At 37.2% G+C, this 11,877-nt stretch overlaps 4 protein-coding genes across 5 annotated transcripts in view; 3 read left to right on the top strand and 1 right to left on the bottom strand.

Moving 5' to 3' along the window:
- The first annotated feature begins 35 nt into the window (after window positions 1-35).
- On the top strand, window positions 36-275 carry LOC108615059 (uncharacterized). Its single transcript, XM_018009292.2, has one exon. The coding sequence runs from the start codon at window positions 36-38 to the stop codon at window positions 198-200; it is 165 nt and encodes a 54-aa protein (XP_017864781.1). The 3' UTR covers window positions 201-275.
- Window positions 276-834: 559 nt separating this feature from the next.
- CCHa2-R (CCHamide-2 receptor) overlaps window positions 835-11,877 on the top strand; it is a 50,098-nt gene continuing 39,055 nt past the window's right edge. Inside the window, exons 1-4 of one of the 2 annotated variants that reach the window (XM_018013466.2) lie at window positions 835-952; window positions 1,189-1,282; window positions 1,350-1,523; window positions 1,600-1,817. Coding sequence is in view for 1 of the 2 variants with exons in the window: in XM_089469402.1 (XP_089325528.1) it covers window positions 864-952 (89 nt within the window). In the remaining variant the exon portion in view is untranslated. The remainder of the gene's footprint in view (window positions 953-1,188; window positions 1,283-1,349; window positions 1,524-1,599; window positions 1,818-11,877) is intronic. The other variant, XM_089469402.1, reaches the window with a different exon arrangement.
- Window positions 10,115-10,549, bottom strand: LOC108616791 (uncharacterized). Its single transcript, XM_018012220.2, has one exon. It carries the CDS (start codon window positions 10,494-10,496, stop codon window positions 10,305-10,307), a length of 192 nt encoding a protein of 63 aa, XP_017867709.1. The 5' UTR covers window positions 10,497-10,549; the 3' UTR covers window positions 10,115-10,304.
- Window positions 11,471-11,806, top strand: LOC108616792 (uncharacterized). The gene has a single exon (XM_018012221.2). It carries the CDS (start codon window positions 11,529-11,531, stop codon window positions 11,715-11,717), a length of 189 nt encoding a protein of 62 aa, XP_017867710.1. The 5' UTR covers window positions 11,471-11,528; the 3' UTR covers window positions 11,718-11,806.

Here is an 11,877-nt window from a genome sequence, read left to right as displayed (position 1 = left end):
ACTGGAAACATTTTTTCAAATTTACACTGCTCAGCATGAATTCGTCGACGATGATATTCTATGTGATGGTCGTGTCGTTGCTCCTGCTGTTTATCACACCGGTCGCTGAGTCCACCATCGTTTTCTTCGCCTGTCTGTACAATTTGAGCATCTGTCCTTTCCGCGCGACGACTCTGAGAATGGAATCAGCGAGTACATAAAGTAAAGAGTGTCAAATGGATTGCTAGCATTAAAAGTAATTATAGAAGAATAAAGGTTCATATTCAATCAAAAAACAGTCTAGTGAAATTACTCCATATGAAAGAGAACCAACTCTTAAGAGCTATTGAAAAGTAAAAATCCAAATCGTTCAATATATGCAAGTCCAGTAATGTTGTCAAATAACAAGAGAAGCCCGACTTGTTATTCACAAATTAGATGAATGTATGGTAAGGGGGTCAGAAAGAAATCGGAAGAAATCTACTGTAACACTTGGAGCAATATGTCCAAAACATTGCATGGTTCCATATCGTTATCTAAAACGATCTAAAACTGCAATATGATCAAACTATGGGACTTATTTTATATGAGAGGTAGAGCAGATCTATCTTGCTCGGGTCGGTATTTTTCGGCTCGGTTGATGTGTAAAATGATAAAATGATAAATGCGCGGAGCGCTGAGTTGTGAGCGGTTTTAATGTTCATCAGAGAATGCTCTCAGTATTTTATTCGTACAAAGTCTTAGCCTAAGATACATAAAGTTTACATAAAGAATTCTGTCGCTAAAAGCTATGTTGTGAGCATGATACTCTTACTTATGTTGGGCATATGTCTACATTGATATATTGTATACACTACAATACTGTGAGCATATGCTTATACGACATGAAACATACTACAGATGAAAAGATGGCACGACGAAATCGCACAATCTATTATGAACTACATTTAAGTATGTGCACTCATCAATCATGGTAAGTTTCAACTTGTGGCAAACTTGAAAACTACTTAAACTTGGAGGACTATTATTTGTGAATTCATTTTTTCAATTTCCGCTCTAACCAATTGTAGAGTTTGCGATGCTTCCTTCTGCCTTTTACATACTTTTTATAAAAACATGATACTCTGATTTCCCATTTAAAATAAGTTCAGGGTATAAAAAAAAAAAAAAAAAAACAAAAATCTGGATTTGCTTGTATTGCACTTACAGACAGACGGAGGCACAGACTGTGAAATAGACGGGCAGAGAGACAGATATGCAGACATACAAATGAAGAAACATCAAAGTGTTCCATAATATAAATGTATGTACATATGTATTTATTAGAGAGCTGCATTTATGTTTTGAAAAATTTTTTCATTGCCCTTTAGGCTTCATTTATTCTCGCTCATTATTCTTGCTCGCTATGACACCTAAAGCGCAGTCCAACCCAAACTTACTCTATGCTTCTCACTCACTAATTCAATTTCATATGGAAGGGAGTCTATGTGAAGCACATACACGTGTTGGAATGTTGGTTGAAGTCATCCAGCCCTCTAAAATATGTATGTATATAAATACTTGATAAAGCTAAATGATTGCTAAAAATAGCTTCTGTACATTAATATTTATAATTTTTAGATGACGTCACTTGGCTTGAGAGCACTTTATTCTCTTCCAAACATAGTTCTCTTATGGACTACGACTTCCACATAGTCTTCCTCAATTTCTGGCCATTCCTCCCCTATTCATTATCAATGAATTTACTATCTATAGGAAAGACCACTTCCAAATAGGAAAGATCTAGCCTGATCTAGGCAAAGCTAACAGCTCTGATTGCAGCTTCATGCGGCATACGCGTATGTATGTATGTACATGTGCTGTTTGTTGTGTATGCAAAAAAGAAGCGAAGAATTATTGAAATTTAGTTGCTATATATATCGATATAAAAATAACAAGTAAAAGTGCTCTAGTCGAGACTGCTCGACTAGGAGATACCCTGAACCCTCTAAGCTGATATTCTGCACTTCTTTTATGCACACTCATAATCCCGCGCTCTGCTAACTGCGCAGTAAGCAGCGACTGCGCTTGGGCTGCGCTGCAGTGCACCATGCATAGCGCAGTGTGGGCAATATTAGGAGAATTTATTTGCTGAATAATTTCTTTTGAAGACATACGATCTTTATGAAATTTTCAGAGCGTATTCATATGGTAAAAATGTGTGTACATTCCAAAGCAAAAGTCCCTAGTACTTTTACAATTGGGGGCGAAGGGGGTATGGTATCCAAAATCTGTAAATTATAAAATCTTCGTATCGATCTCTTCCCTTTGTCTTTTCTTTTTATACCCTGAACCCATTGAAAATGGGAAATCAGGGTATAATGGTTTTGTGAAAAGTATGTAACAGGCAGAAGGAATCATCGCAGACCCCATAAAGTATATATATTCTTGATCAGGACGACGAGCTGAGTCGATATAGCCCTGTCCGTCTGTCCGTCCGTCCGTATGAGCAAAAGGATCTCAGAAGATATAAGAGCTAGAGAGCTGAAATTTGGCAAGCATACTCGTGTATACCATAGGCAGTACAAGTTTGCTTTATTTTTTCGATAACTCATCCGATAACTTTTTTATCGAGAATAATCGAAAAATCGACAATGTTTTTTCAGCTTATTTTGAACACTTTTAGACCTGGAGACTTCAAACTTGCGTTGTATATAAAGTTAATGGATACAAAGATTTTGTAATTTACAGATTTTGGATACCACGCCCCCTTCGCCCCCAATTTGTAAAAAACGCATTTCAAGTACTAGAGACTTGTGCTTTGAAATGTACACACATTTAAGCCATATGATTACGCTCTAAAAGTTTCATTAAGATCGTATGTCTACAAAAGAAATTATTCAACAAATAAATTCTCGTTATATTGCCCACACTGCAGTGCAGCCCAAGCGCAGCCGCTGCTAGCTGCGCAGTTTGCAAAGCGCGTGCTTATACGTGCATGTGTATGTATGTGTGCATAAAAGAAGTCCAGAATGATTAGAATATCAGTTTGGAGGGTTCAGGGTATCTCCTAGTCGAGCAGTCTCGACTGGAGCCTTCTTACTTGTTATTATTTCTTATTCTTTTTATTAACTTTTCTTGCAACTTCTTTTATTACCGTCCTTTTTCTTTTTCTATACTTTATCTCTTCTTATTTTCTTTTTTTTTCTTTTTTTTATTATTGTTTTTTTTTTAACTTTTATTTATTTATTTTTTTTTTTATATTATTATTATTATTTTTTTATTTTTATTATTATTTTAAGAATTATTTTAATTATGCTAGATATTGTTAATAACCAACACTTTAATATTTTATTTTTTTAAGTTTCTTACTAACACTTTCTTTTCATAGCTTCAATAGTATCACTGACCATATTTGGCTGTGAGACGTGGGCATAGCCGGCCGGACTGGCAAATAAAATACCCCCATCGGGTTGGTGTTACTATTTGAAATTATATCGTGTACTTTGTATAGGCTTTTTTAAATTAAAATTGACTCTCGTTTTTGTCAATAGCTTTAAGAAAGAAATAAATAAATAAATAAATAAATAAATCAACTGTATATGTACAGTAAATCTGAAGTCTCTAGGTCTAAGAGTGTTCAAATTAGGCTGAAAAAACAAAATCAATTTTTTGATTATTCTCGATAAAAAAGTTATCGGATGAGTAATCGAAAAAAAAACTTGTACCACTAACCAGAGAACACATAGACCGGACAAGTAGTGTAAAGCGTTTTGCACACTACTTGTCCGGTCTATGTGTTCTCTGGTTAGTGGTCTAGCTCTAAAGGTGTGGGAGATATAATTAAATAACCAGCTCTCGATAAGATTTTTAATCGATATTAAAATATCGAAAGTAGTTATCGATATTTAGAGAAAAACTCGACATGCGCGTGATATACACGGACAGACAGACGGACGGATAGACAGACTAAATCAACTCATCTCGTCGCCCTGATCAAAAATATATATACTTTATGGGGTGTGCCACGCCTCCTTCTGCCTGTTACATACATTTAACATTAACATTAACCATTATGCTCTGATTTCCCATTTTCAATGGGTTCAGGGTATTAATGAAGTATATTTAAATTGTGAATTGTGTTGAGAATATGAGCTGCGCCCGTTCGCCAAGTGGATAACCCCTCGCCAGGGAAAACACAAAACCTCTTCGCCTAATAGATAGAGAGGAATTAAATTATTGTAACCATTTGTTTCTCAAATATCAATATAATGTCAATGTTGCGGTGTGATCCGTGCAATTTGATTTATTTTATTAAGGTGCAGTATTCCATACGATGATTTTACTACAGCAGCGTTTATACTTGTTTCAGATCAAACTAAAATATAATTAATCGATTAACAAAATAATTTACAAGGAAGCAAAGCTAAGATATAAATAGATGAGCTAACAAATAAATAAATGGTAATAGTAATTAACGGGCCGACAACAAGTGGCTTCTACTTCTAGCTGAGAGGCTGCGTAGTTACTAGTTGTGGCTCGGAAATCCAAGTAGAGTCATCTGAAGTCAAATGGAAACTCTTTTGCTTCGATGAGTGCTCGGTGCTATTATAGGAAGTCGAGTGCAAAGTTTCCATCATTAGTTATATTCCCTAATTAAGTGCAAAGCGCATCAAAGCCAAGTCAACGGGAATGCTTGTACTCTTCACGCTGCTACGTGCGGTGCTTATGTAATTTGAAACAAGCCCAAACTCCGTACGCGAACCCCAACTCAAAACCGAATGCGAAACCGAGCCTTTTCCAATGAGCAATGGCCTGAACGTTGTTCTTGTTGTTGTGTGGCCAAGGCATTGTCGCATAGCCTTACTTATTTGTCAGACCTTTTCCCAGCTTAACAGAACTTAACTGAATTCTGGTGGCTGCAACCCCAATAGCGCTGAACGAAGAAAAGTTTGTTTTTCTGGATATTTAGTAACTTGACAAGAAATTCCATAGCGACTCTTCGGCGCCTATTTTCAACACCACTTTCGAGCGCTGTAATTAACAGACTACTAAAGAGTTTAATATCTGGATCATCTGAATAGTAAAAATGTATGTATGTGTATATAAATAAATATATATATTGAGAACGTTAATTTTGAAAGGCCATTTACTTTGATTGCAAAGCATTTTTGGTATTCTTATTGGAACTTATTATTACACTACATGAGTTTTGATCTTGATGATATTAATTATACTCATTCACGAATGTGAATTATTATACTCATTCACGAAAGTGAATTAGTATATTGGTTTTGTGCAATGTCCGTATTGATTTCCATATGAACGCAGTTTATTTCGGCGCTATTGAATCTAGAGACTTGAAATTTGGGAGACATACTCGTATCTCCGATTTGTAAAGTGTTAAAATTTTCCCAATCCGCCCACTAAAGGCGTGGCAAATCGTAAAATGCATTTTCCGATATGTCAGAAATCATATTAGTTGAAGTCCTAGAAAGCTGGAATTTGGAATGTAGATCCGCGTCAACAATGGCAGATATACCTACGCGCCTCTGGGGCGTGGCAAATCGGATGAAACTGTATCTCCAAGAGTTTTACAGCTAGACCTCTGAAATTTTGCACTTAAACTAATGTTATGATTATATAGGGTCTTATGACCTTATGGGGTCTGCAATGATTCTGCCTGTTACATACTTTTCACAAAACCATTATACCCTGATTTTCAATTTTAAATGGGTGCAGGGTATATAAAAATGTAATTCAACCCGAATTGGCTCAAACCTGCAGAGCCCTTTAAGCCAAAAAACTTAAGCCCATTAGCTATACTCGGTTGCATTTGAGTTGGCCCATGGATCTCTTTAGTTTGAGTAGCCCCTTGCAAATTGCCTTTGGTTTGGCATACAGTTTGAACCAAGAATGTTGCTTAATTCTGCTGCATACCAAAACATGTGAATAAATTTCCCATACGCCGCAGGCGCATTTGAAGGCTCAAAAGGCAGCAGAGGCCTAAGAAGCAAGTAGTGAATGACGAGACGAGTCCCCAATCTGCAAAATTACATTTTTCTTCACACAACACAGCGGACACCCACACACCCACAGGCACACAAAAATATATGCAAATACAACAATTTACTATTGGAGCACAAAAATTATCATTTCGTCAGCAACCGCAAATTTGAGCTTTTTTCTCGAATTTGCAGAAACCCATCAAATGAATCAAGGACCTGCGAGTCTGCCATTCATTCTACGTGCGTTGCAGCATAGTACCTAAAACAACAACGAGAACTTGAAAGTTGAAATAACTCAGCTGGATTACATAAAGTTAAAGGTATTTGCATTAAATTGAAAGGCGGCTCCCCGCATTCCCGAGAAACAACAGTAGTAGTAAGATTTGATATTTGTAGTTAGTAAGACGCAGTAATAAAGTAAATTTGTCACTGCTAGCTCGTTCTAAGAACTGGCCAAAAATGAGAAGTCTACGGCCACTAGGGACGTGGCAATCGGCGTTTATAGTGTCCAAATTGTGAGCCATCTAGTTGTGTATTTTTACATATAAATAAGTTTAATAGATATTTATAATAGGGAAAGAAACATTTTTATGAAACTAAAAATAAATATAAAATAAGCTAAAATAACATAAATTTGAAATTTTCAAAAAAGACTTTTCCGCGGGATTTGAACTCGCACCCAAGCCAAATAACAACTCAAATAAAGATCGCCTGCGCTTCAGCCTACAGCACCACCGCGTCGTTTCGAGCAACAGTAATTAAATCAAAATCACATTATTGTTATGACGCCATAGTAAAGAAAAGCCAGTGTAGCGGCTGGAAATTCAAAAACAATGCAGAGACAAATCGATCGCAACTGAGATTCTTAGAATATGCTAGAGTAGAGGTGTGATTCAAGGAATCGCCTATGTTTATAGTGAAGGGAATAATGAGTAAAATGGAAATGCGGAATTAATTGGTTAAATATTTATATTGTCGCGACTTCGATTGCACAATTTTTCGATAACTCGTCTGATAACTTTTTTATCGAGAATAATCGAAAAATCGACTTTGTTTTTTCAGCCTAATTTGAATCCTTTTAGACCTAAAGACCTCAGATTTACTGTATATATACATTTCATAAATACAGATTTCATGATACAGATTTTGGATACCACGCCCCCTTCGCCCACAATTACAAACAAAACGTATTTCAAGTTCTAAACACTTGTGCTTGGGAATGTATACACATTCTATACACATAACCATATAATCACGCTCTGAAAGTTTCATTTTACAAAAGAAATCATTCAAGAGGTAAATTCCCCACACTGCAGCGCAGCCCAAGCGCAGTCGTTGCTTACTGAAAACATTTTGTAATTTACAGATTTTGGGTACCACACCTTCTTCGCCCCCAATTTGTAAAAAACGCATTTCAATTACTAGAGACTTGTACTTTGGAATGTACATACATTTGAACATTATGATTACGTTCTGAAAGTTTCATTTAGATTCTACGTCTAGAAATTAAATTATTCAACAAATAAATTCGTATAATATTCCCACATTGCAGCGCAGCCCAGCGCAGTCGCTGCTTACTGCGCAGTTAGCAGAGCGCGTACTTATAAGTGCATGTGTATGTGTGCATAAAAGAAATCCAGAATGATTAGATTATCAGCTTGGAGGGTTCAGGGTATCTCCTAGTCGAGCAGTCTCGACTGGAGCCTTCTTACTTGTTTATTTCATTTACATTTTTAAATACATCGAAATAGAAATTTGGAACCGTACTAAATGTTTTTTTTTTTTTTTTTTGAGTTAATTAATTTTTATTTGTTTCCTTTTCTATTCTTACTCTTAATTTGACCTATTCTGCTCTTCTTTTCTTCACTAAATCTTGGCCGCTTCGCCTCTCAAAAGTTCTCCGCTCTTTATGACTAATGACTAATGACTAATGACTAAACTTTGGTGCTTGAGCCGCCTTGGCAACCTGCGCAACGGAATTCTCCACGGCGTCGGCAATGCAACTTCACCACAGCGAGCTTCTTCACCCATTCGAGCTTTCACCACGCTGGGCAAGGTTGCACTGCCGATCGCCGGTAATTCGCGCGCTCAAGCCGCAATTTTGAATCAAAATCAGTTAAGTTACTTTCTAAATTTGTTCTTGTTAGGATAAATTATATGCGGGACCTTTTTATTCCATCACATTTTTTTCTCGAATATAATCACTGATTCCATTTCAATTTGTAGGTCCATTTGATGAATCCAAAGATTTCGTAATTTTCACATTCTGGAAACCGCTTCCCCAAATTAAAAAAAAGTATTTCAAACAATATAAAATGGCGCTAAGAATATACACAAATCTTAATGTTATCCTCATCTCTTGAAAGTTTGAAATAGATAGGACCTAAAAGATATGTCGTGAAAGTGTTTCGTGTAGGTATTTTAAGTATGTACTTCCTCTACATAATTTATCTAAATTTTAATGTTAGCTGAAACATCACACTCTTTCACTTTACTGCACTACACGACTGACCCCATCAGGTCTGGGTGACTGAAGAAATACTGCAGATCCTGTCAAACATCAGCTTCTGTCTCAAACATTAAGTCGCGCCTAAATGTTGATCCCGGCCAAAGAGGGATCCCAGCCAAAGAGATTTCACCCCTCTCACTTTGTTGAAAGCCTCATCCGGCTGTAGTGATTCCGACTTACTATTTATGGTGAAAAGATTTTTCTTACTCAGAGCCTTTATCGTTCGAATTTCCGGCCGAAAGAGCAGCAGAATGTAGGATGTCCCTGGATGTTGTCAGACAGACAAAGTGACGGACGGAGAGACATATTTTGAGACAGCTACGCAGACTGACATACGAACAGATATATAGGCAAACAAAAATGCAATACGCTGAGCTAAGGTGCTTGTTAAATTCAACAAGGCTTATATTTCGCTTTGAGTAAAAAGCAGAAATCTGTTGACTAGGGACTAGTCCATATAATGGACTGCGAGGCACGTGGTCGTTCAACTGTTTTAGTGACAATAAAAGCCCGCAAGTGAATCAATTGCAAGGTACAATCAATCGTCAGAGTCTAAAAGGTGTAAAAAATCCAATTTATATTTATTCGCTCACGGCGACTTCTGGATGCTCGGCTGAGACTTGCCAGCAGCCTGAGGCAAACAAAGTTGCCTTTCAAGCTGCTGTCAAAGTTTTTTGTGGACTTTAAAAAGTGTGCTTCTTTGCGAGATGGGGCTGGATATGGGGATGAGAGTCGAAACCCACTTGGGCAAACAACTCGTTCGAGCAACTGTTGACACTTCCCCCTGCCCATGTCCCTCAAGACTACGTTATGTATACGCCATTTACATAGCGCAATCTGCAAATAGACGGCAAATTAATTAAATATCACTCATACGTCAGGTATTGCGTAGGCTGAGCTGCCGCAGCTGCTTCTCATGGCGCATGATTTGCAAGTACAGGAAATTCATGTCAGACCCCTCACACTGCGCTATTTCATTGTCCAGCTGCTGCCTTGTGGCACGCGCAACATGTGGGCGCTGCTTGGCGTAATGTTCGTGTTGCATGTAGCGTGGGCAACACCGGTGGCTACAAATAGAAATTAAATATAGGAAGTTAATCGGACGAATCTTCTCTGAGCTCTTCAGCTATAAGCTCAAGGCGGATCTAAGGCTTGACCTAGTTCAGAATATGAAACTTTAGAAGCTATTGCGAGTGAAATCTTAAGGCTTAACAAGGGATAGGTTTCTTATAGCACGCGCTGGTCTTTATTTAAAATAATCAATGACTTCCCGCTTTAGTGTTATCGATTTAAATCGTTGTTTAAATTTAGCCTTCTCGTCTTTTTTTAGACGATATCAAAAATATAACAGTATAAGGCAACCTATGAAAAAGTTTGCATTTTTGCTGGGTTGTTTGAGTTCTGTTAGTTAGGTTGCACAGCGGGATCGGGATAAGCTGGTGACAACAATGAGCAGAGATATATTCAAGCATTGGGAATCCTGAAGAGAACTAACTAAGAATCACTGAACTAACAATTCCATTAGACCGAAAATGGATTTTACTTTATTATTGTAGCAACTGGCGTATAGAGTGCACTGTTAACGTGTTCCATTGTTGACGATCTCCGAATATATTGCATGCATTAAAATGACTATGGGTAATGCCAAATTTTTTATTTTTATTTTTCAAAGAAAGTACAATTAATTACAATACTCAGTTACGACTCCTTCTGCCTGTCAAACTCATTTAATCAAAATCATTTTATAGTCGATTCACATTTTTCCGTTGTAAAAATATAATAAGATAGGAATATCCATTGAATATTCCAATCTTTGACTTCGATGCATTTTATGCACATTCGCGAGTTATTGGATTATATGTGGTATCTGCAGTTGGACATACTGGTGTCGTAGTGCGGAAGGGACACAGCGGTGATCCTGTCAGGCATGCAAAGAGAAGGAACGTTCCCTCGGCTGCAGGTGCGGTAAAGACCACTAGCATGGCCACCAGCGTCAAGTAGATGAGGAGTTTGGGAGACATCGTAGTATCTGCTCGTCGTCTACTGTGGCTTTGAAGTGTCTGCTTATCCAGACTCTACTATATTTATACTATTTAGCTTAACGTCGAAGTTAATTCAATCTAACGTAATTATTTGCTGGGTTGTGCACAATATTTACTCAAATGGGATTATGTATTTCCACTTTGAGAGCAATAAAACCCGTATTATTTGAAGTGCGACAATAAGTCAACATTAACGGCAAGTGTTGCCTCAATTCATTTCCCACTTCGATTTCATTACTAATGAATATAAATTAATTGTTACCTATTTAACTGCGGATTCTTAAAGGGAATAATCGGAATTGTTGTTATGTATATATATATGCCATAGCTCGTCGTCTTCGGTGGTCGACGCGGACTTACATACCAAATTTCCGCTTTCTAGCTCTTCAACAGTATGTATTCCAAATTTCAAGTCTCTGGCTTCAATAGCGCCGAAATAAACTGCGTTCATACGGACAGACGGACGGACAGACGGATGGGCATTGCACAAAACCAATATACTAATTCACTTTCGTGAATGAGTATAAAAAGTGTGACTGTTTGTTATTTCATGGACTTCAATATTATTTCTCTTTCAATACAGGATCTCCTACTTGTATTTAATTAACTGCTTATGAGTACTATGACCACACGACAATGCTTTGTATTTTTGCAATTGAATTCAGTCCAGAAAATCAAAAAATCACGAAAAATATGTGATATAAGGAATCGCCTAAGTTTATAGTGAAGGGAATTACATAATGAATAAAATGGAAATGCGGAATTAATTGGTTAAATATTTATATTGTCGCGACTTTGTGCATTCGATTGCACAATTTGCTTGTGTTGCTTTTTGTTTTCATACAAAGTATTGCCAGCGCGTGTCATTAGTGTAAATAAAATGAATGAGAGTGGACTCTAGACGTATCAATAAAATAAACTATAAAACACTATTCGCATCCTATAAATAGGGCGACGAGCTCTAATATAACTCACTTCATACGGCAGAGCTGATCTGGAATATCTACAACGATGTCTCCCAAGTTTCTCCTCTATTTGGCAGTCGTGGCGGCTTTAGTTATAGTCAGTGCACCCGCGGCAGAGGGAACGGTATTCCTGTCATTATGCCTCCTGAGGTCACCTCTGTGTCCATTCTTTACCACTACTCCACAGTGCCTTACGGGGAAAACTTGGAGCCCAGTTACCAAAATTTGTGGTTGAAGAATATTACGTCAACAAAATTCGTTAGCGAATTATAATTAAGTTGAAGTCGTCAATAAAATTATGAAAAGCAATTTCATGAACATTAATATGCGGTTCTGTTTTATATAAGGAATAAAGTTTTGCATTCAGACGGAGCCGTCTGGAAAAAATTTATTTA

Source organism: Drosophila arizonae, chromosome 5, assembly GCF_054131065.1.
Source record: "Drosophila arizonae isolate 15081-1271.41 chromosome 5, UAZ_ARI_1.0, whole genome shotgun sequence".
NCBI classification, from domain to species: domain Eukaryota; kingdom Metazoa; phylum Arthropoda; class Insecta; order Diptera; family Drosophilidae; genus Drosophila; species Drosophila arizonae.
Note: the sequence above shows the minus strand (reverse complement) of the source record. Positions and strands in the feature narration are given on the sequence as shown.

Coding starts and splice junctions, on each gene's coding strand:
- LOC108615059 (XM_018009292.2), top strand. CDS start 36: ATGAATTCGTCGACGATGATATTCTATGTGATGGTCGTGTCGTTGCTC.
- LOC108616791 (XM_018012220.2), bottom strand. CDS start 10,496: ATGTCTCCCAAACTCCTCATCTACTTGACGCTGGTGGCCATGCTAGTG.
- LOC108616792 (XM_018012221.2), top strand. CDS start 11,529: ATGTCTCCCAAGTTTCTCCTCTATTTGGCAGTCGTGGCGGCTTTAGTT.